This window comes from Portunus trituberculatus, chromosome 42 (genome assembly GCF_017591435.1).
Source record: "Portunus trituberculatus isolate SZX2019 chromosome 42, ASM1759143v1, whole genome shotgun sequence".
Lineage (NCBI taxonomy): Eukaryota > Metazoa > Arthropoda > Malacostraca > Decapoda > Portunidae > Portunus > Portunus trituberculatus.
The window spans coordinates 6,135,001-6,159,154 of record NC_059296.1 but is presented as its reverse complement, the minus strand read 5'-3'; the positions used below and the strand labels follow the sequence as shown (position 1 = coordinate 6,159,154).

General features: G+C 47.0%; 1 protein-coding gene across 3 annotated transcripts in view; it reads right to left on the bottom strand.

Annotated features, from left to right (window-relative positions):
* Positions 1–1,757: 1,757 nt before the first annotated feature.
* Positions 1,758–24,154, bottom strand: part of LOC123517767 (protein rhomboid-like) — a 281,348-nt gene continuing 258,951 nt past the window's right edge. Inside the window, exons 1-6 of one of the 3 annotated variants that reach the window (XM_045278198.1) lie at positions 13,210–13,516; positions 9,973–10,085; positions 8,932–9,049; positions 3,607–3,749; positions 3,174–3,442; positions 1,758–2,492 (exon numbers count right to left, since the gene is read on the bottom strand). In XM_045278198.1, coding sequence (XP_045134133.1) covers positions 2,224–2,492; positions 3,174–3,442; positions 3,607–3,749; positions 8,932–9,049; positions 9,973–10,085 — 912 coding nt within the window. In that variant the 5' untranslated portion in view covers positions 13,210–13,516 and the 3' untranslated portion in view covers positions 1,758–2,223. Of the gene's footprint in view, positions 2,493–3,173; positions 3,443–3,606; positions 3,750–8,931; positions 9,050–9,972; positions 10,086–10,852; positions 11,180–13,209; positions 13,517–24,154 lie in introns of those variants that run through there. The other 2 variants (XM_045278197.1, XM_045278199.1) reach the window with 2 other exon arrangements.

Below are 24,154 nucleotides of genomic sequence, written 5' to 3'. Positions count from 1 at the left end.
TGACATTAAGAAGGGTCAATGAAGGCTAGAAAATTGATAGCCAGAGTCTTCACTATTCTAATACCCACATAAGTTTCTGAAGCTGTATAAAATCATCAAATAGGAAACAGAATGAATATGCATGGAAGCGCGTCATGTTACTCAAGTGGTTAAAAGACCATCACAAGGCAGACTGGCTTGTTCCCTCTGCCTCTTACCTCCCTCCTTCCCATTCTCGAGAAACACCCACACTCATGGGCTAGTGTTGGGTTGTCCCTTGTTCCCTCAGCCTCTTACCTCCCTCCTTCCCATTCTCGAGAAACACCCACACTCATGGGCTAGTGTTGGGTTGTTGTCCCCAAGAATTTATGCTTTATCTTCAGTGTCTACTTTTTAGATCTTTGAGGCTATTGGGATAAAGATAACAAACATTTGTGCCGTGGTTTTGTTATCACTTTTTCTGTGTCATTATTCCCTGTGTTATGAATTATTTGCTTCATTGTTTGTTATTCCAATCAGCAAAAAAGAAAAAAAAAAGTCACATCCCATTGCTTGTCTGTCTGCTGAGATCGAGATGGTCCCATCCCATCCCATGTGTGTGTGTGATTCACCTTGATCACATACTGGACTCGTCGTAATGGCCACTTTCATTAATTCCCAGAGAGTCAAGTTACCATAGTGTGATGCTTGGGTGGGCTGAAACCTCCCCCCCACCCACACGCAAGCACGCACACACCCACCCACCCAACCATCCACACACACACCTTGTTTCCTCTTTGCAGGGGATGGTTGTTCATCATCTAACACCTTTGCACATCAATAAGGGAACATTGAACGGTCATGTGTGGATAAAAATACATTCATACGAGTCTGTCATAAACGAAGATGAATTCAAATAACTTGTATAGAAAGAATTTATTGATATAAATAACATTCTCCTTACACAGTATTAGGACACGTAGAAACATACAAAACGTAAAGACAGACATCTACGTCATTTATGCATTCACGACATTGAAGTATGACAAAAAAAAAAAAAAAAAAAAAAAAAAGAATGAAAAATAGACTAGACAACAAACAGACGGGTCAAGGATAATGAAAAAAACAAACAAACAAACAAACAAACTCATACAAAGTCTATTAAATATTTCCTCGAACAACAATAAGGAATGGACTATGAATGCCAGGAAGCTGCATTAGACTTTGATGGCTGGCTGGGACGTGGAGCCCCTTCGCTTACCACCAGCCGCCCTCTGGCATGACAATGACTGACGATGTGCTGGCGTCTTGAGGCGTAAAGACCACCAGACAGACTAGAGCTGCGGCTAACCAGTGTGGCAGGTCAGCCAGTATCGTGGTGACAATGAGAATGATGAGCAGAGTGACTGGCGAGTGTAACACCGATTGCGAAACGAACATGAAAAAGACTTCCAATATGTTTAACAAGTGACGATAATAATAATAATAACAATAATAATAATAATAATAATGATAATAATAATAATAATAATAATAATCAAATAATAGTATATTATTATTATTGACTTATAATTATAATAATGATAATGATAATGATAATGATAATAATAATAATAATAATAATAATAATGACAATAATAATAATGACAATAATAATAATGATAATAGTAATAATAATAATGATAATAATAATAATAATAATAATAATAATAATAATGGTAATAATAATAATAATAATGGTGGTAATAATAATAATAATAATAATAATAATAATAATAATAGTAAATAATAATAATAATAATGATGATGATATAATAATAATAATAATAATAATAATAATAATAATAATAATAATAATGATAGTAAATATGTCTAACAATAATAAAATGGTGATGTATAGAGGTAGAGAAGAAAGATCCTTTGGAAATGTTGGGTTTGACTAGGCATTACATATACGTAGTATATAACAAGCATGGAATATAATAATTGTAGAACTGTACAGGAAAATCTAGAATTTGATACTAATAATAAATATCTCTTTTCTGTCTCCCGTTATATATGTAAAAAAAAAATAATAAAAAACAAATAAATAAATAACGAAAAAAAAAAGAAAAAAAGAAAAGGTAGCCGAGGTACCTTTGATTTTGGGCGTCTAATACTAGGTCACTTTCACCAGTATGAGCGAGACGAACTTTGGCTTGAGTCACAGCACCATAGAAGGGGGGGGGGGCAACGCCAGAGACGCCGCCTGTACACACCAGTCACTTACAGCAGTAACCCCTGAGCCACACCCAGGTACGGATACGGGTGCAGCAGGTTGAACAGCACAGCGAACAGAGTGCAGGCTGCGTACACCCCGAGGGCCACCCACCACAGCAGCTGCTCGTGGAGGCGCTGCTCAAAGTTCTTAAGGACGACCAAGCCCAGAGTGAGACCCGCCAGCGCCCCTGTGAGGTGCGCCACGTACGACACAGGCAGACCAACAGTCTCGTGCGCGTACCTGTCGTAGATCGCGAAACCCACGTCAGCGCTCGCTGCGATAAAGAGAAAGAAGGGTGATTAAAGATTTGGCTTTTCTTTTTTATGCTGCAGTAATAGGCCTATATGTGCACGTTGGTATCCTGGCTAGTTTGATGAAAGCTTACAAGTGTAACAAGTAAGAAGGCTCTAAGCAAGGGATGCATTAATCTACAAAGTTTGTAAATAATTAGCAGGCGTTGTCATCCAGGGATAAAATAATATCTTGGAAGGCAGCGGTGGTGGTGTGCATTGCAATACCCACGAGTGCCATGGAACACGAGCCGTGTCACGAAGGCAACACACCCCAAGCTATTCCTGTCCACCCAAAACCAACCACTTTTCTTCCTACACATGCAGGCCGCACCACTCCATTCAATGCTGGAACCTCTATCACCGTGAACCTTCTGCTCTTTTTCCTCTCTGCTCCCCTTCAGACTTTTGATGCTTTATGCAGACCACTCTCATACATACACCTTTAATTGATTCTCTCTCTCTCTCTCTCTCTCTCTCTCTCTCTCTGTTGTGTGTGTGTGTGTGTGTGTGTGTGTGTGTGTGTGTGTGTGTAGTTATTCCTCCCTGAAAATTTCAGCCTACCTACCTGTAAGAACGGGCGACAAGTTGCCTTAAATACGATTTAGTCCTATAGAATAAAGTCAGCAGTTTGGCAAGGTGTGAAAGAATCATCGGTTACTCACCAACGAAAAAGACGCCGATAAGTCTGAGGATGCCGAACTGCATATTATTGTAATTAATAAGCACGTTGGCGAGGTGCGCCGCGAGCAGGGCGTACACTCCACCCGACGCCCCCACAAGATACACGTCCGCATCGAAGACGGAGGTGCCGAGGGAACCGGCGAGAACCCCAGCCAGATACACTGTACCTATCCTGGCTGATCCGTGCACCATCTCCAGCGGGAGGCCCACCAGCAGCTGCACCAGCAAGTTAAAGGCCAAGTGAACCCATCTGAAGGCAGAACACAAACAATAAACAATATTTCCAACTTGACAACGAATCATGCCATTTTTTCATGACACTATCAGTAAATTGTGGACTGCGTGGAATACAGCATATAAGCGACTATCTGTTCACGCGCCACGCATGAAGTTTCATTGTATCGTGCTACTCACCCCGCGTGAAGGTAGGCGTAGAAGATGAATCTCCAGACTTGCTGCCGCTTGTCTGGTCTGTAGATGAAAGGCGAATCCACGGCCACAGGTCCCGCCACGTTCATCTCGCCAGTGATGATAGTGTAGTAGGCGAACACCCCGAGCTGCGGACAAACAACGACAATGAATGACTATGCACAGATTTACGATACAATGAAATATTTGAAAATAAACAAACTTAATGCTGCATGCCTGTCGCTACGGTATCAAGCACTGGAATGGTGGATACAATAAATCTGAAAAAACATTTCCTTCACGCATGAACTCTGTTTCCTATATCCCGGAGACAATCTCCATTGGTGTTCTCTTATCAGCAAAAGCCACGCCGATATTCAGCTATATAGCATTTGTCTTTGGCTGGCAGCACACGTCGCAGTAGTTAGAAGGACGGGCCGCGGCATACTTTGGTGACCCCCGACGGCGCCATCCTCTCAGCTGATGTCATGCAGAGGGAGGGAGGGAGCTGTGCCAAGCCGAGCCTCACGCCTCCACTCACACAACTACAACCCATTTTTACTAACACTTCTAATGCCTCAATTCCTTGGAGACTTTTCTAGACCCACAGATGCGAGGAGGAACACGACTACCGTCAAGCAGGAAGTGGTGTTCCCCATTACTCGCTGCCGCTACCTTACAAAACACGTGCCTAGCCAGAAATAAACATGGATGCAGTTTGGGGGATGTAACTGGGCAAGAGACGGGCGCCATGTCCCTACCACCTCAATGTCTACTCGTGTCATCTTTGACCTGCCCTTCGCTTCATCACCACCGTAGCCATCTCTCCAAAAAAGACACATTAAGGTCACAAAACATGAGCGGAAGTGTTTCTAGGTGGTTGCAATGGGTGGTTGGTACCGTTGGCACCTCCTCCTCTGGCACGACCGTCAGGCATCCCCACGGTGCCACAAACTTACGATCGTTGCCTAAACTCTACAGGTGGCGCGGCTGGCTAAGTTTGCCCGCTGAATATCTCCTGCTACCAGTCAACAAGTATGGCGTCTGAGGCTTTTTGTTGAGTGGCACGTGGTGACAAGCCAGACAGGACCGCAGCACGCAGCACTGCAGGACACCGCCGCTCTTGTGTAACACCGCGAGGGAGGCGCCGAAGCTCTCACTCCCACTAACGTTACAGAATTAGCATGAACCTCTCACATGTAAACAAAACCACTACACCTCCGCAACAAGCCATAGCTGGAAGGCAGGAAGTGCACCCTGACTGCCTCGTGTGGGGTGCATGAGATACCACCGCGAACGAATATTTTTGGCGAATACTCTACCGCCACTGACGGTTGACATAAGACTTGGCGCAGGAGAGATCTTCCCATACAAGATACCCGGAGGGGACTCAGCATCAGGACTGACCAGACACACATGCATTTATATCTGGTTACATGCTTCCTTTGTACGCACACTGCATCAGGAACTCCTCTTTAATATATAATTCCCATCGTCCGTTACTTGTGTACAAGAGGAATTCACCTTCTAAAGAACATAGATAAAGTGTGCAGTTGCAATGGTGTTGTTGCAAGCGAGGCGCGTGAACAGCGCGAATGAGGACGGGCAGACAGTGTCACACAGGCTGGAACCTCTATCACCGTGAACCTTATGCTCTTTTTCCTCTTTGCTCTCCTTCAGATCGGTGAGCACAAAGTTAATACTAATGCTCGTGATACAGGACTTCACTCCATCCATACCTCGCACACGATCTCCTCAGGCTTTGCAGCAACCACCACCACCACCACAGAACCAAGCAGGCACGCACTCTCCTGCATGACAGCTCCTTGTCGGCCATCACAATTATAAACACTAGGTGACGAAGTGATGACGTAAAATATGGACAGTGTAAAACTAGAGCAGTACGTGTGTGTGTGTGTGTGTGTGTGTGTGTGTGTGTGTGTGTGTGTGTGTGTGTGTGTGTGTAGTTCAGTGACTATACTTGGCTCAGCGTCACACTCCAGCCACAAAACTGCCATCACAGCCTTTCACCGTCGCTTGCCCTCACCCTATTCGAAACCTTGCCGAAGAACAAATCACACGTCATTCATCTTGTTATTCTTGAGTTTCGATCCCTTAGATACCTAGCGAATGTAAACTGAATTTGTTGCCTAAGTGTGTGTGTGTGTGTGTGTGTGTGTGTGTGTGTGTGTGTGTGTGTGTGTGTGTGTGTGTGTAGAGCGGAGCGTGCCTGTGGCCCAGTGGTTGATTACATACCACTGGGGACACATGTGGCGGCGACTGCCCCACCGCAGCTCATAACGGAATAAAGTGAGTGCCTCGCCATGTATGTAGGTAGGGTGGTGGTGAACAGCTACTAAACTGGCACCATACAACGATACCAGAGCTAGAAATAATCAGATGAAGTGGCCACAGTTGTGATGGTCGTGGGAGGCTTGGAATATGAGACAGGGTGGAAGAAACTGTGTAGGAGGCAGGTGGCGGCGGCGGCAAGTTTGGTGACATGGACAGACCACCAAGGGAGCAGGTAATCATGGGACAGCATCGCGTGGAGGCCGCCTAGTCTGGAGTGTCTGGTGAGGCGCGGCGTCTTCCAGCTGACTCTCACACGTGTGGGAGACGGGAGGACGGGAGTCTCGGTCAGGACACGACGGAGGACGGGACACCTGCATCCTATCTTGTGCTCATCCCGTCCTCCACCACATCCTCTCATATCCACCACACAGCCACACATCATTATTGCCTGATGAAACAAGGAGGCTCGCGAGGGAAAGGTGACACGTGCCTCCACTTCACCTAGCACTAGTTAATTTCACTCCGTAATGAGATTATTCCACACCACGCCACTATCCACTCTAAGCTGCCAGCCTCAGATGGTCAGTGTATGAAGACATAGTATTGTAAAGACAATGTTTAGTGGATGGCAGAGGGTGAACGGTGAATGGAAGAGGACGAGGAAAACAGCAGGAAGTGAGGATACAAGTATGCACAGTATAGCATGAAGTGGAGGAGTGTTTTGAAAGGTGGAGAATGGAAAACGTATATTGAAGGAAGCAAGGTAGGCAAAATGGCAGCCGAGAGTAACAGACACTTGGCCATCCTCCATCGCAAAGCCCCAACACCATTCGTGAGTCCCTTTCCTTTCTTGGGCCCGCGTACCACCTGACGTCCACCATCACCACCACCACCACAGTTTCCCTGCCAATAGAGACTCAAGGGATTATCCTTCCTTGTCTGTTGGTATACTAAACATTCTCTCTCTCTCTTCCCAAGCAGAGGCGGCGGCGGCAGAGAGAGAGAGAGAGAGAGAGAGAGAGAGAGAGAGAGAGAGAGAGAGAGAGAGAGAGAGAGAGAGAGAGAGAGCGCATAGAACGAAGAGTAAATTTTGTAAGAGGAAAAGAAGAAAAGTTTCTCCTAATAACATAACAACCTATAATTCTCACTGTAAATTTGCACACTACACCGGAAACACTGAGGCACTAAGCAATGAGACCTTCCTTATCCCTCTACACTCTTTGCAACAACCATCCTTTCTCCTGCACCACTTGGCTCATTCACTCCTCCACCCTAGCCTACCTACAACATGCCACGCCTTGCATATATATACACAAAATTGAGAGGCTGAGAGACAAATCCATTCTCTGCACTGTACTTGTTCTTGGATGATTAAAAAGCATGTAACCTTAAAAAGCCACGAGGGAGGAGAGGGAAAGGTTGGCAGCAGATCGTCATTTCTCTCTGGGCTTGTGTCTCGGCAAATGCGATGATACTTTGGTGTGTGTAGTGTACAGTGCGTATAGGAATGCCGGGTTTACTGCACATACTTTCAACTCTTTCCATTTCATCTGGCGCAGACACACTATCCAGACACACAAACCTTATGTGATACTGTATAGGCCTGCATGTTGCCCCGTTAACATGTAAAGGTAGCGAGATCATGGATCGAGGAGGAGGAGGAGGAGGAGGAGGAGGAGGAGGAGGAGGAGAAGCCTTTTCATGAGATTCAGTTGCAGCTGTATGAGGAGGGGGAAGAGGATGAACTGGAAGCAGAGGACGAGGGACCTTGATGGGTTTCTACTGATATTGAATAGCTCACAAATTATCGACCCACGGCCTGATGAAGGGAAAGAATAGTGCAGTACCTGTGATGTGTGTGTGTATTTAATTCACCACCATGGTCGTCTGCTGGTCACCCAGCCAGTCCTCCCTTTTACAGAGCGAGCTCGGAGCTCATAGACCGATCTTCGGATAGGACTGAGACCACAACACACTCCACACACCGGGAAAGCAAGGCCACAACCCCTCGAGTTACATTCCGTACCTATTTACTGCTAGGTGAACAGGGGCTACACATAAGAGGCTTGCCCATTTGCCTCGCCGCTTCCCTGGACTCAAACCCGGGGCCTCTCGATTGTGAGTAGAGCGTGCTTACCACTACACTACGCGGTGTGTGTGTGTGTGTGTGTGTGAGAGAGAGAGAGAGAGAGAGAGAGAGAGAGAGAGAGAGAGAGAGAGAGAGAGAGAGAGAGAGAGAGAGGAATAGTAGAAGGAAAAGGCTGGAGGTCGGAGTGAACGCGCTTCAAGTGATGGCTGCAGCACGGCGTAAATATTTGGACTGCTTCTATCACGGCCAGGCAGGGAACAACACAACGCCCACACCTGCATGCATTTCTCTCTTCGGCCACATAACTTCATAAATTCATGAGGAAACACAACCAAATTTCTAATCTCCTCCCCTCCCCTACATGGTTTTTATTCAAGCCACCACCTAGTCCACCACGCTGCCAACTAAAATTCCGTTTGAGAGAGAGAGAGAGAGAGAGAGAGAGATACACGCTCCCTCCCTGACTATCTGCCGCCGCTGCCTCCTCCTCCTTCCTGGCACCTCATGACTGGTGTTTGTTGACATCTTGTATCCAGGCAACGGGGTGATCAGGCTGATATTTGGTCACCGAGAGGATCGATGAACTGTCCTTCGCGCCGAGTTTCTCCTTTCCCTTCTCTTTCAATTCACTTTTGGAACGCCTACGCCCAGACTGCGTTTACTTCCAGCCACGCGCCCCACGGATTCACTTGTGTCAAGCAGGTCGGGAAGCGATGACAGACAGAGAGACAGAGTGTGTGTGTGTGTGTGTGTGCGTGTGTGTGTGTGTGTGTACAAATGTGCAGGCAGAGCAAGGTATGGCAAGACATGATGTCATCCTCGGTTCCCATCACCCATCACAATGGTACAGCTTCACTTCCACAGGCGTCCTGCTCTGCAGGCTTACCACAGCGCTGTGCCACACCCATACAACCCATGGCATTGTGGAGTAAGCTTTGCTGACTCACCTGGACTAGAGTGACAGCGATGATGAAGAGCGGCGGCGGCCAACACCTGTAGTGGTCAGCGTAGTACTTCCTGTCCCGCTCTTCTGTTAGGAACTCGTCAGCGATGAGACGAACCATCCTGAAACACCAACACTTTCACTGTAATCGTAACTCACTCACCACAGCATGTCACATTGCTGCCTTCACGCGATTGATTTGTAGTGATATGCATACATTCTTTGGCTTCAAGCAAGATACGCTTATAACTATGAACTCGAACAGCTACTGTATCATTGTAAAGGAAAAAAAAAAAAAAAAACTCGTTGGTTCAGTCTGCACCTTGTACTGTACACCTATGCACCACAGTGACACAAACACCACAATAATTACCGCAGACAGTGCTGACACCACCGCACACTGGCCCGCACGCTCCACTCACATATCCTGAGCACAACACACGGCACCACATAGTACATAATCAGCCCTCGTCTGGCACTAATACACGATGCCACATGTTTCATGGAGCAGCCTGACTCAGCGACTAACCAGTGCCAACCCTTACAAGGCACCCGCTGGCTAGGCATTCCACGAGTGCCAACGTGAAAATGAAAAGACAAAAAAAAAAAGATTGGGGGAAGCAACGGTGTCCTTTGTGGTAGTGAGTTACTCGCACACTCGTCGACACTAAAATTCAAGCTAAATACTGAACAAAATCCTGCACATTCCCGAGGCAAGGAAATCGATGAGCTTTGACTCGGGGCACCATGACCTGCAAGAATTGATTGCTGGAGTTGGCAAGCCTGAGGAAGCCCTAAGATTGCGTGTTCTACAAGTCGCACCTCCACAACTTGCGTCAACCCCTTTCCACACTCCCCCATATGTGCCTGTGCCTCTGATTGAAAGGGAGTCACACTTGCACTCCCTAATCTGTGTACCATTACCTAAGACTATAGCCTCGGCAATAACATTTTCTCATATGCTACAACAGTTACTGTAGCGGGGCATAATGTACCAAAGTGAGGCTCTCATGTGACTACAATACACACTACGAGTCACACTTACTTGTTAAATATAGGAGGTTCGTGGAAGAGGAGGTGGAAGTCGTTCTCAGAGGCGACTTGTCGATCTCTGTGGTGAACGGCACATTTGAACGACCGACTCCTCTTCCCGCTCATCTGCAGAAGAATAAGCACTTGGTTAATCCCTCAGATATACTAAGTTTGTTTTCTTTGCTTCTCACTTAACATAAAAACTTCAGATAATACAAAAGAATAATAAAATTAAAACAATTATCAGCCTTTACCAAATCCTAAAAAAAAAAGAAAAAACCGGTCAACATTGCTTAGAGCTGAGGAGACAACATTATGGTGAAACAGCCACCTGTCAAACCTTAAGTTAGTGAAATGGAGAAGCAATCGATTGCCAAGCATCTGTGTTCAGCTGATGGTGGTAGGTGAAGAGTGATTAGAGGATGAAAAGTTCAGTGTTTGGTATACATACAGTACGTCCATAATACACAATGAAGGAGCACTGGCTATTTCTAAGCAAAATAAGACACTTCCCCTAAACATTGCACGACTGAAAAGTATTTGCAGTCTCCTTCAGCGGATACATGATAAAAATAGGTTCAAGCAGCAATCAATTAGTTAATTATAATAATAATAAAAAGCCATTCCGACCGAATTTTCTATAATTCTCTGTCACCAATGAAACAAGTAGAGAAGTACCACATTTAGCCTGGACGTCACGGACGGGGAATGTGATTCAATAATTAGATACGACGCGTGGTGAAGGGCACGCCAATGAAGGCACCGTTCAGCTACACCTGCACGGGTACACCTAACTGTTGTAATACTAACACACACACACACACACGGAACACTGTCATCAACCAGCACACTGGATATGAGGTATTACGCACATAATATAGGAGAAAGTTTACCTGGAGGCGAATCCCTTGGAAACATTTCTTTTCGGATCATCGTTTCAGAGTCGAATATTATTATTGTTATCTTCGCTTTTTTTTTCAGAAAAGTTCGTGTGAAACTCTCAACACTGTCGAAGAAGCTGTGTCTCTTCCTCGCAGAACCAACCACTCCATGCGTGCGTGTGACACAAATTAGTGCGGAAAAAAACAAACAGATAATAGACTAAGAAAACTTAAATAACGAACAACCTGAGGCGAAACAAATAAAAACAAACAAACAAACACGAGAGTTAACGAGAGGCACGTACACACACCACTACGACCACACGCCGACTGAGACTATTTTCGCGGGCTCCCGCCCTCCCCTCCTCATTCTTTCCCCCACTCCCCCGAACCACCGTCTGCCTGCTTTTTTACAGTCGCACCAGCTAATTCGCGAAATGCTTTCCTATGTATTATCCGTGATTTTCTTCCAATTATCTTTATACTGAGAGAGAGAGAGAGAGAGAGAGAGAGAGATCGCACTTCGCATGGTACTTGTTTTGTTACAGGTCACATCACCATCGCTCTTTGACAGCCTTCGCCAAAAGATGTCCCTGTAGAAACTCGTTTTCGTCTGTGCTAACACTCCAGTCGTCTCGTGTACTACATTACGCTCTGGCTGATAACGATGTCTACGTTTTGTCTGGAATCTTTGCTAACCAATGTGCTGTAGCATGTTACCTTTTCGCTCTTCTAAGTTGCAATGCTGACACCAGAACACACACACACACACACACACACACACAACACATAACGCAATGAACAGTGGGTTTTTTTTATCGCAACTTTTTATGCCTTTTGCCGGTTTTCTCTCTTACATAAAAGAAAAAGAGGTCTAATTTAGGACCTCGAGATTGACATACGAGTAGTTCTGTCACTCTTGTCTTGTTTCAGCACGCGGCGTGGTTCTTCTCCAGAATCACTGCTCCACGCCGATCTATATAATACGTATAGCACAGTGCAGTATATGTAACGTGTTTACCGTCAGTGAGAGTTTTGGTGAGTGCTCGGCCTTAGTGTGTCGTACACAAGCCTTAAAATGTGCGGTGTTCGGCGAGTCCAGCAAGCTCCGGCGAGCCACGGAGCTCCAACACACTCGGAAATGAGCAGTACACTGACTTGCATTTGTTTATAGCTGGGGTTTGTGGGTAACTTCTGAATAGGATTCTTATTGTGTCTATAGTTCTTTTGTCCAATGATGTGCCACCACCTCTTAACACCACGAGCTGCGCCAATGGGAATTTGCTATATGTATTCGTAGGCGGGGCACAGCTGGGCAGACAGGGGCACAGAGACATCTGTGTGCGCAGTTCAGCCATGGCCACTAGTGACATTAGTTGTAAAGGTTGAGAATTTGATTACTGGGAAATCATCGCTCCTGCGATGCAAGTCAGTGTACAATCGAGAAGAGGACCAGCCAGGACCTTCATCCTTTCGTTAAGGTATTGTGAGGAGGAGTATTGGTAAAGGTAGGGAGGGCATATTGTGTGAAGCTATAAGAGAACCGGTGTGGGGGGAGGGAAACTGCCCCAAAGCAAGGATACGGTAGGTTAGGTTTATGTTAGCGTTGGAGGAGGGGTCCGGAGGGGCGCAGATCCCCGGTTAAGTTAGGTCACATTAGGTTAGATTAGTGTTGTCTGGGGGAACAGCCCCTCCGGTTAGGTCAGGTTCCGTTAGGTTAGGTTTTTGTCCTTAGATTTTTTTGGATAGCCATTCTCGCCTCTTTTGGCTCCCCCTCAAAACTCCCGATTTCCTACAGTCCCCCAAGCTTGTCGGGGAGCAGTGGTTCTGTAGTTTTACCCGCGGCATGGTGAAAAGGATAAGGAGCACTGAATCACTCTTGAGATATAAGAACGATAGTTGTGCCTGCGTGCCAATGATATGGCCATGCCCTGCCATTGCATATCTAGTGCATCTGGCCTATTCAACACTGGAATGTGTGCATGTACACCATAAAACAGGTAATGTCAGTGAGACGTTTTCGCTAATTATGTACATTGTCAGTTTACACACACACACACACATATATTATATATTTTTAGTTGTATAAGAAGAGTTTGTTGACATGTACTACAGTTGAACGTTGTATGTAGGAAAGCTGAACGAGGAAGCGACAGTTGCCTTTATTAATGATACAGCCGTAGCAGAACAAAACATTGCAGTGAACCCTCTCTAAACACAAATCTAAAAGCTTTTCCTCATATCACAAAGAACTAATGTGTTGACAAACTTGAAGAGGAAGAGAAATATAATGAAGAAATAACAATACAATACCAAAATTGTAAAGCCCAATATGAGAGAGAGAGAGAGAGAGAGAGAAACATACTTACAAACTTTTGAGGGGAGGTCTTCCAGTGCGGTTCCAGTAAATCCTCGCTACGTCAAATCACACTGAAACTCGATTTTACTTTCACTTGCACGAATAAAATCCTCAATTGTACACCATAAAACATAAGTTTCTTTTATCTATTAAAAGCACACTGCATAACAACACTAAAATAACTTCAACTTTTTCACTTGATAGCGAGGTGAAGGACTAGAGGAGGAGGAGGAGGAGCGGAGAGCGCGAGCGAGGGAGCGCACATCCACTCCCTTCAAGCTCCGGGAGACAACTGCTCTCTGTGCTCTGTGGCTGACTGGCTGTGCTCTCCCACCGTCCGCTAGTCACCAAGTAGTCAATTATGGCAGACTTCGACTGACACGTGCGAGCCGAAGCTGTCTAGAGGTTAGGAAGGGTGAGGAAGGTATGGAAGAAAAGGAAAAAGGGAGGGGAAGAAGGAGAGGAAAGAGGGTGAGAAAAGATGAAAGACATAGAGAACTAGATACATTAAGTTTGTTCGAGCGCAACATGATTTATATGTGATTATTATCATTATCATTATTATTACAATTATTATTATTATTATCATCATCATCAACAGCATTAACAGCAGGAATTTTCATCTCAGATACAGAGAGAGAGAGAGAGAGAGAGAGAGAGAGAGAGAGAGAGAGAGAGAGAGAGATGGCCAAATGCTATGACTGATATAGATTGCCTAAAAAATGGCGATAGAATATTTCAATATTAGTAGCAAAGAGTGTGTGTGTGTGTGTGTGTGTGTGTGTGTGTGTGTGTGTGTGTGTGTGTGGGCGTGTGTCACACACACACACACACACACACATTCACTGTTTGCTTCTAGTACTGAAATATTCTATCGCCATTTTTAGGCAGTCTATATCAGTTATAGCATGCCTGTAATGTAAGTCATTACGTAATACCTCACTAGCTTCCATATTTCCGACATATATGTTCATGAGAGAGAGAGAGAGAGAGAGAGAGAGAGAGAGAGAGAGAGAGAGAGAGAGCACAACACTTCTATCACCAAACAAAATTTACTACTACTACTACTTGTACTTACTAGTACTTCTACTAGTGATAATGATAATGCAAGAGCGAGTGGCAACTGACGGTCAGCTGAGGAAAGAGCGGCTCGCCACAAACCCTCAGCGCTTGGTTAACTGGCTCATCAGCTGGCTGGTGGTTCAGCCCACTGCTCACCTGGCCCTCAGGCTCTGCCGCCCTGCCAGGCTGGCTCAGTCACCTCCTATCCATGATCAAGGGAGGATGTACGCCGCTTTCCTTCTTTTATGTATCACTGCACTTCTTAATGACTTCCGATTTTTTCCTTTTGTTTTATTTCTATTTTAATGTACAATAACGGACGAATTCGAGGCAGAGACAGATCAATGTTCCACACATAAAAACAGAAATATTGGCGCAATCTTCGTTTATTATGCTTTTCTAGTTGATGGATAAACTCGGTATATTCTCTCTCTCTCTCTCTCTCTCTCTCTCTCTCTCTCTCTCTCTCTCTCTCATTACTGCAATAAACCTGCTGATGGAGAGAAACTAACGGCAGAAGTAATGGTGATATGGGGCAGCGTAGGGATCTTAATCGGTATGTTCGTTCGTCCGTTCCTCGGTTTCCTGCCTCATTCAGAAGTGACGTCATGGCGTTCCAAGATACAGGTTCACTCCTGTTCTAACACGAGCTGAGATCTTTCGTCCAAACACACACACACACACACACACACACACGATTTTACGTGGTTATGCAGATAAACTACGAATTGGAGATATATTTCAGAAGTGGTGTGTGTGTGTGTAGGTTTGGCATGCACGTGCCACTCTGGGGCTTGTAACCAGCTGAAGTGATGACCACGGCAGGTATGACACACGTGACTCATTGACGGAGACATGAAGGTCACTATAAAGAATACGTAGCAAGTGGAAATTGAATACAGGTGAGATGACGGTGAGCACGATGACAGTACACACCCCCACTACTTGAGAGAGCCAGGATGTGGTTGTTGCTTCCGTATAGGGCGGGACAAGATAGACACGCCAGGTATATCAGATCCAGGTCAGCACTATGCACATGTGCAAATATCTATTGTGTGCCTGTTTCTCTCACGCGCTTTGTTACTCCTCCCTCCGTTATGCAATTCCTCTCACACTCCATTTTTCGTTAGCCACCTCGCCAGGACCGCCTACCTGGCCTGCACACTAAACATTGCATTCAGTCTGTCTACTTTAATGATTTGTGTGGGCGATGGAGCAGCTACTGTTGTTGTTGTTGTTATTGTTGTTAGTGGTGCAGTGATTGCTGCCTCGCCGTGCTGCTTCGGTTCTTCCAGGCAGACTCCTCTTTCATTCCACTCGTCAACCTAAGTGAAGTGCATGTGTAAATGTTTCCCGTGTGTGTGTGTGTGTGTGTGTGTGTGTGTGTGTGTGTGTGTGTGTGTGTGTGTGTTTCACTGTTTGATCTGCTGCAGTCTGACGAGACAGCCAGACGTTACCCTACGGAACGAGCTCAGACAGACAGGCAGATTCACCAACCGAAAGAAACACACACACACACACACACACACACACACACACAAACCGGACTTAGCGATTAGCGATAAATAATAGGCATCAGGCCGAACGAAATATGGTAAGTGATAAAGAAAAGTAAATTTTCACGTTACTTCTACTATTACTACTACTACTACTACTACTACTATTGTTGTTGCTGCTGCTGCTGCCGCTGCTGTTGTTGGTTTTACAACAACAACAACAACAACAACAACAACAACAACAACAACTACTACTACTACTACTACTACTACTACTACTACTACTACTACTATTATAATACAACTACTGCTACTGCTACTACTACTACTACTACTACTACTACTGTTGTAACGACGGCAACAACGACGATAACAACAACTATTACTACTTCTCTACTACTATAAAACGAAGTCTCGCTGAGCGATTTACTGGGCCTTTCTTTACATGCCATACAATTACTAGCAATGCAAGTCTCCTTCATCAGAAGTAAAAGACAACACGGTGAGTTATAAAGGTCCTGAGAACATCACGTTAGGTTTATGTAACGTGAATGTTGCAGCACCGAAGATCCGTCATGAAGAGTGGGCAGGCCTGGCCACACGCCAAGCCAGTGAAAATATCCTCAGACTCCCTTTCATGTGGACTGAGTGTTGGGTCACGAGACGGCCCTCCAGCACAGGTCATTAGGCAGGCCTACTGATCAAAGCCAAGTGGCCCACTGACCTGCCATACTAGTGGCCTCCACGCCGGACGTACCATCACCTGCGAGGGGGACCCATGACAGATCTTTTGAAAATCGCGACTCTTGCTGCTGACTTATCTCATGACACACTGTTGAGTGCTGCAGACAACCGTCATATCACACCAACCGGGAAAGTGCATGACTGCACTCGAAACATGAAATTCCTTGCTAAAGAAATTAGTTCAGCTCGTCGTATTGAAACCATCTCTCTCTCTCTCTCTCTCTCTCTCTCATACGTTGAATCACACGAGTCCACCTGACTTGCGATGAACATCTGTCAGTACTGGAGTAAGTTATCAAGGAGCGAGCAGGAGGACGGTGACGGCATCTCAACCCACCTGCATACCTGGCCCTACGATGAACAAATCATTACCTTGAAAAAGACAACACCAAGTATGTGTACTGTCTGCCTAAAGGAAGCCTATCCTATCAGTGGATAATAAATTCTTCACGTTGCGGAAGCATTCTTGTCATATCTAATACATATCAAAATACATTTCGTTATATCTTATTGGAACGTACTAACAATTGCGCACTCGATACCTGCACGATATACTTATCACAACTCTCGTCTACGATGTTGCTCTTAACATGACGTTACGTGCGTTTATGAAAGCGTGACATGAATGATCTGAAACTGATAATATGAATGTTGATGTGTGAGTCGAAGTGAAAGCGTAACAAAAGTCAGTACAGGAAGTGTCACCATGAATTACTACTTGCAAGATGTCAACCCGATATTTCAATAGCTTTGTCTCGCTGCTTGCGTGCCTCCCCCACCCTCACGACCCGTGGAGGTGATGGAGGTACTGTTCACAAGACACGCTCGGCAAACTGGGCAAGTATGCAGTTGACGTAGGTTTGGAGGGTGACGACACATTTCCCTCTGTTTATTGAATTCTTTTCGGGATGGCGGTCTAATCTTCCTCTGTGACTCTTCGCCTTTCACACTGAAGAATTTCCTATTAAAGTGAAAAGCAAAACTAAATATAGCCACCAAGGTGGGTCAATATGCAAGGCAGGGCCAAGGTCATGAGCTGCAAATCATCGGCAGTGATGTAACACGACCTTAATGGCCGACCCGCTACACTGCATGCACTTCAGTTGAGGCGACAGTGAGGAATGGAGCCAGCATGCATAGGTCTGTGCACAGACGTTGGACAACAGGTGGTGGTGCACGCACGCCCCCCCACGATCCCCACACTTCTTCCATTGCTAAGAGACTCCGCCAGGTGCATGCCGGAGCTGACGCGAAGGAAGTAATACGGCGTTAATTGCGCCAAGTGGCTGTGGCTTGGTGTCAGGTGAGTTGCCTGTATGTCATGTGGTCGTGAAATAAATTATCACCAAAGTACATGAAACACGGCATTATGTACACCACAAATCCAACAGCTAAGGAAGGAACCGTTTAGACCTGGTGAAAGTGTGGGCGGCAAGGTGCGCCGCGCCGCGCCGTGAGGATACGGGGCCGTTCCTGTGTGACGCAACGCGCGTACAGCGAGCCACTCCCTTGTGATGCAATGAGACAGGACCTGTGTGACACCGTATGACGCATGGGTCTACTGTGTAATGCAACATGACACAGGACACTCCTAGGCGATACCTTGTGATACGAGAACCTCATATGTGACGAAGTGACGAGTGACGGTCAGCGTAGGCACTGCCACGATACACATGTTCCTTGGACGAATGACTGCTTCCTCCTCCCCTCCCCCTTTCTCTTTCATCAGTGGCAGGCTACTCTTATAATGCAAAATGAAAGTATGTGTGTGTGTGTGTGTGTGTGTGTGTGTGTGTGTGTGTGTGTGTGTGTGTGTGTGTGTGTGTGCATGCGTGTGTGCTTGAATGAAGGAAGCATCACGGGTTGTGGTGGCGGTGAATGGAGCGGGACATTCACCTTGAGCCTGTCTGTCGTTAGTGGAGTTGCATCAGGTCTCCCCCTCTTCACCACTTCCTCTGTCGGTGGTCGGGAAACTTCGTGTCATAGGTCTTTTTGACGGACCCGAGAGTACCTGTTTAGAACCGTCAGTAGTCTTTTTTTTTGTTAATGGCAGACACAGCTATGGTGTATGCGTAGCTACTTGGTAACGACAATCTGCTCTAAAGATTCGCAATACTCTAGCACTTGCTTCACTCACTTCCCGTGTCTTTTGAAATGATTCTGTAAGCTTGTACCTGTACCGCACCACCTAACGAAGACTGAGGGAACCCATGCCGTTTTAGAGGAAAATATACTTGGTGTGGTAATGAGTACACAGGTGTCTGTTAACGAGGTGAGCAGCGGTGGGTCAGTAATCATACAGGGGCAGGCTTGCTTTTTTTCTTATGTTATGGCCTATAGCGCCTGTAGGCATACTTGAAGAGTATATGTGGGAAGCGCTGTTAAGCTTCTTCCCATTAGTGGCGCTGGCAATTTTATTTATAGGGGTACCCATATTAGGGCCCATATCACCACCCAAGCGCATCTTTGGTGTAACCACCTAGAATCTGGGTATCATGGTGCTTACAGACAGACTGTGCTGCATAGTTGTACGTGGCATGGGGCTTATTTCTCTTACTTAATTTCCTCCTTCAAAACAGAAGAGTGTGCGCCACAGAGGAGGTGGAGAGGAGTGACGCTTCTTTCCTATGTGACGTAGAGTTATTAAGCATGTAGAGATATCCTTCAGTCGGCCCAATATCAGTCTTCTGTTGACCGTCCCTCCCGCCCAAGTCCTCCGCCCCCTGCCTGTCCTCTGCCCTCTGCCCTCCGCCCACATGCCAGGCACATGCCTGCTCGTTCCTTCACCCCTTCCCTTCATCTCTACACGCACATCACTGCCGCCGCCCAGCTGCCGCACTCCAGGCTCTGGCAGTGCTGGAGTGTGTTGTGGAATCGGCGAGGCTATACGTGTGACTTGTTCAAGGTGTCCGATGTGACATGACGCGGTGGCGACGAGGTGACGAGGTGATGAGGTGACGACGGGATGAAGTGATGAAGTGACGAGGTGACGAGGGGATGAGGTGACGAGCGATGACGAGGTGACGAAGGCATGAGGTGACGAAGTAACGAGGTGACAAGGGGGCGAGGGAAAGGGAAGGTGACGAGCGGATGATGGACACCTCGACGGAATGTGAACAATGTCAACAACAACGGAACTCAACACGGAAAATATCACAATACTGATGCTTACAATGGATATTGGGAAATTCCAGCTCTCTCTCTCTCTCTCTCTCTCTCTCTCTCTCTCTCTCTCTCTCTCTCTCTCTCTCTCTCTCTCTTCTCAGAACCAATTCAAGCCAAAGGAAGGTAAGTAGGAAACCCAATGAAAGGAAAGAGAGCAACAACAGTGTGGAGATAATACAAGTTTAGTAACAGCAAACAAAGGCGCAGCACAACTCAATGAAGCAGAGACTAACTAAAAAATCACCAAGGAAACCAACAAGATATGTGACCTGGAGAGAACATTCTTTCTGGCGTGTTTCGGGACGCGGCAAGCTGAGGGCGGGGCGGGACGGGCTGGGGCGGAATAGAGTTGCATGAGGCGAGGCGGGACGGAGCGTGGAGGGGCAGGGCGGGGCGGCGTAGGTGCCATGGACATAACCCAACAGGTAACTGTGGTGACTGCAGATACAAAGCCAAGGCAACGCCGAGAAAACACCACCACCATCAACAACAACAATATATTCCATCAATAAAAAAGTAATTTGTATGACCGAAAAAAGGGAAAGTATTAACTATGCAAACAAGACGGGACTGAAATATATATATAGTCCACAACTCACTTCTACTTCTGCTTCCTGAGCAATTCAATTTGGAACTCTGAATTGAAATGGCTTCATTTTATTTCTGCTTGACAACCTCTTGCATTTCCTTTCTCCATTAAACCTTTCTCTCTCTCTCTCTCTCTCTCTCTCTCTCTCTCTCTCTCTCTCTCTCTCTCTCTCTCTCTCTCCTCCCCATCAGGCCCTCCTTCAGACGCCCCTTGAGGTTAAGATGCTCAAGTGGAGGCCACGTGCGTCTCAGATCCTCCGCCGCAGGTGTGCCTCGGTAATCACCTCCAGGCGAGTGCCGAGCAAACAACTTGGCGAGAACACATGTGGAGCGCAGCAAGAAGCACCTGCGTCTAAGTATACATTGGTGTCAATTAATGTGTGTGTTGGAGAGCATATGTGTGCTGCATCGCATGTGAACCAGATCAAAACACAAATGGTAAATACGTAGGTATATCTACGACATAACACTTGTGCGGACCGTAGCAAGTGTGGTAGGTTTGGAATGCAATGGGGACAAGAATGAAAACACCTCATGCTGTGTGTGTGGAGGAGGGGGGGCGAAAGGCAAAGAAAGCACAGAGGAGTGGGGGGGGATAAGGATGCATGGGAGATATGAAGGTGTATGATCTCCGTAGGAGGTCGTGGGGAGTTACAACTGTATGGTAATGCAACACCAGCATGGTGGTGGTGGTGGTGGTGGTGGTGGTGGTGGAGATGGTGGGGAGGATAGGGAGAAGCTCACCGATATTGGTGGTGGATATGTGTGTGTGTGTGTGTGTGTGTGTGTGTGTGTGTGTGTGTGTGTGTGTGTGTGTGTGTGTGTGTGTGTGATTCACCTTGGTCGTCTGCTGGTCACCCAGCCAGTCTTCCCCATTACGGAGCGAGCTCAGAGCTCATAGACCGATCTTTGGGTAGGACTGAGACCACAACACACTCCACACACCGGGAAAGCGAGGCCACAACCCCTCGAGTTACATCCCGTACCTATTTTACTGCTAGGTGAACAGGCGCCACACATTAAGAGGCTTGTCCATTTGCCTCCCCGCTTCCCGGGACTCGAACCCGGCCCTCTCGGTTGTGAGTCGAGCGTGCTAACCACTACTCTACGCGGTGTGTGTGTGTGTGTGTGTGTGTGTGTGTGTGTGTGTGTGTGTGTGTGTGTGTGTGTGTGTGTGCATGTGTATGTAAGAGAGAGAGAGAGAGAGAGAGAGAGAGAGAGAGAGAGAGAGAGAGAGAGAGAGAGAGAGAGAGAGAGAGAGAGAGAGAGAGAGAGAGAGAGAATTATAAAACTACTCGTGGTGATATTGAAAATACGTCCCATCAACAACACCAGCCCCATTACCAGCATCATCACCAGCATCAGCCCCTATATCCCCACCATCACCACCACCACCACCGCCACCACCACCACTATCATCATAACGAGGCCTCATTCCTGGCGTGTCGGTTTGGTGTTTACTGGCGGTGGCGTGGTGGCCTCGGACACCCAACACCACGCCTCACCTCAGACAGAGCGGGCTCGTGTTACCCCTTGAGCCAAACACCGCGTCACCAGCGGCCGCTAACATCACCTCGGGAATAACTCATTGGTCTCCTAACACAGCGGGCCGAGTCACGTCTCCCCGCAGGCCTCGGCGGGGGAGAGGGAGAATGAAGGGTTAAGGGGTGAAATGGAGCTCAAGCCAGGTGACTGTTACCGGGGAGAGGAAAGGCAGTCAGTCTCTTTTAAGCTGAAATGCTCCACAACGGGAAGCAGGTGCAAGACGGCAAGCACTTATGACACTGTCACACTGGCCTCTGTTAATATGCAGGTCTATTGCCGCATATTTGTTCAAGGTTTTGTTCCTTTGTTCCTCATGTTGCTTAACTTTAAGACTCGGTCCTTTCTCTCTCTCTCTCTCTCTCTCTCTCTCTCTCTCTCTCTCTCTCTCTCTCTTCGCCCTTCACTCGTCGCGGCATCAGCATGCGAGTCACAAGCTTGAAATGAACCCTAGTAATTCCGGGCAAGCATTTCAGTTTACAGAGAGAGAGAGAGAGAGAGAGAGAGAGAGAGAGAGAGAGAGAGAGAGAGAGAGAGAGAGAGAGAGAGAGAGAGAGAGAGAGAGAGAGAGAGAGAGAGAGAGAGAGAGAGAGAGAGAGAGAGAGAGAGAGAGAGAGAGAGAGAGAGAGGAGGGGGTTGAAGGGGAAGAGGTAGTCGTGGGCGGCCATCCAGCGCCCACCTTAAACTGTGACCCACCACAAGCACCGACCACCCACCAGCACTCCGCTAAGCTATCCGTCCCGGAGGAGGCGCCGCACCCCTTCCGACACGCAGCCCTTCTCCCAGTATCCAGTCTCTCCACATAGCAGGGGTGTATCTCCAGGGAAGGAGTGCCGCCTAGAGGAAAGGGACAGTGCCACTTAGAAGAAAGAGACAGTGCCCCTTAAAGAAAAGGGACAGTGCCACTTAGAGGAAAGAGACAGTGACTCTTAGAGGAAAGGGTCACTGCCAGTCTCCCAGTGCCAAGTGTCTATAGTCCTCCACGAACCGGCAGATTCTCCAAGTCCTTTCCTTGAGAGAGAGGTGGAAATGAACCAGATGAAAATGAGGGACCCTGTGAAGAGGAGGAGGAGGAGGAGAAGGAGGAGGAGGAGGAGGAGGAGGAGGAGGAAGAGGAAGAAGAGGACATGGACAAGGACGAGGATGAAAGAGAGAAAGACTTCAAAGGTGTGAAAGTAGGAAAGGTTATATATGAGGAGGAAGAGGAAATAGATCAGAGAAGAGATGGATGGGGAAAGAGTGAAGAGAAGTGTGGTAAGGAGGAGTGGATGAAAGTTGGGGAAGGTGAGAATGAAGGAGGGAGGCTCGGAGGTAAAGGAAATGACTGGTAGACTGGTGCAATAAGAGAGAGAGAGAGAGAGAGAGAGAGAGAGAGAGAGAGAGAGAGAGAGAGAGAGAGAGAGAGAGAGAGTCTTATTGTTTTTCCCTCCTGTTTATTCTATCACTTTTATTGCCGCCGCCTTCTCTTCAGCTGGTTCTCTTCGTACTCCTCTTATCTCTCTCACCTCTCCCTCTCCCTCCCTCTCAGTCTTCTATTGTAAGTAGCAACAGATCGCTTGCTGATTGTTCTTCCTTTGTGTTCTTTACTGTTCTTTCACTTCCCCTCACCTCCTCGCCTCCTTCTCTTGTTCCTTTCCTTATTCCCGCCTCTCCCCTTCTATCCTTTCACTCATACTTGTCCCTCTCCTCCCCTCCTCAACACACTTACTATTCCCTCACCTCTCTCTCTCTCTCTCTCTCTCTCTCTCTCTCTCTCTCTCTCTCTCTCTCTCTCTCTCTCTCTCACCTGCGATGAAGTACCCTCAAGTATCACATTGCGGGATCACCAGTGCTCCTCCCCTCACCTACTCTGGTCTCCCCTCACTTCCTCTCATATAATCGCCGCCCGCCACACCGGCCGAAATGCAGATCAAGAGAGAGAGAGAGAGAGAGAGAGAGAGAGAGAGAGAGAGAGAGAGAGAGAGAGAGAGAGGGGGGAGGGAAGGAGGGAGGCTGTTTCTACAGTAGTTACGCTGCAATGTCACGATTATTGCATAAAATCATCGAAATGTCCATCCGTTTAAAAGAAAAAAAAATAGACTAAGTTGGAGAGGTTCCGACACAGCTCAAATCACGCCACACTGGAGAGGCTGGCGAAGGCCGAGGCTGGCGTGGGGTGAGGCTGGCTTGGGGCGAGGCTATTTACCGTAGGCAGCGAATATGTCATAAGTCGCAGCTGGGCAAGCAGTGGAAAGCATTAAGATGTGAGCGCCTCATCTTTGATGATAATTTTCTCTTTTATTAGGTGTGTTTTATTTTAGCAACTCCCTGGTCACTTCAACGCTGCACCACAAACGCCTTCCTTCTGCTGGCTAAACC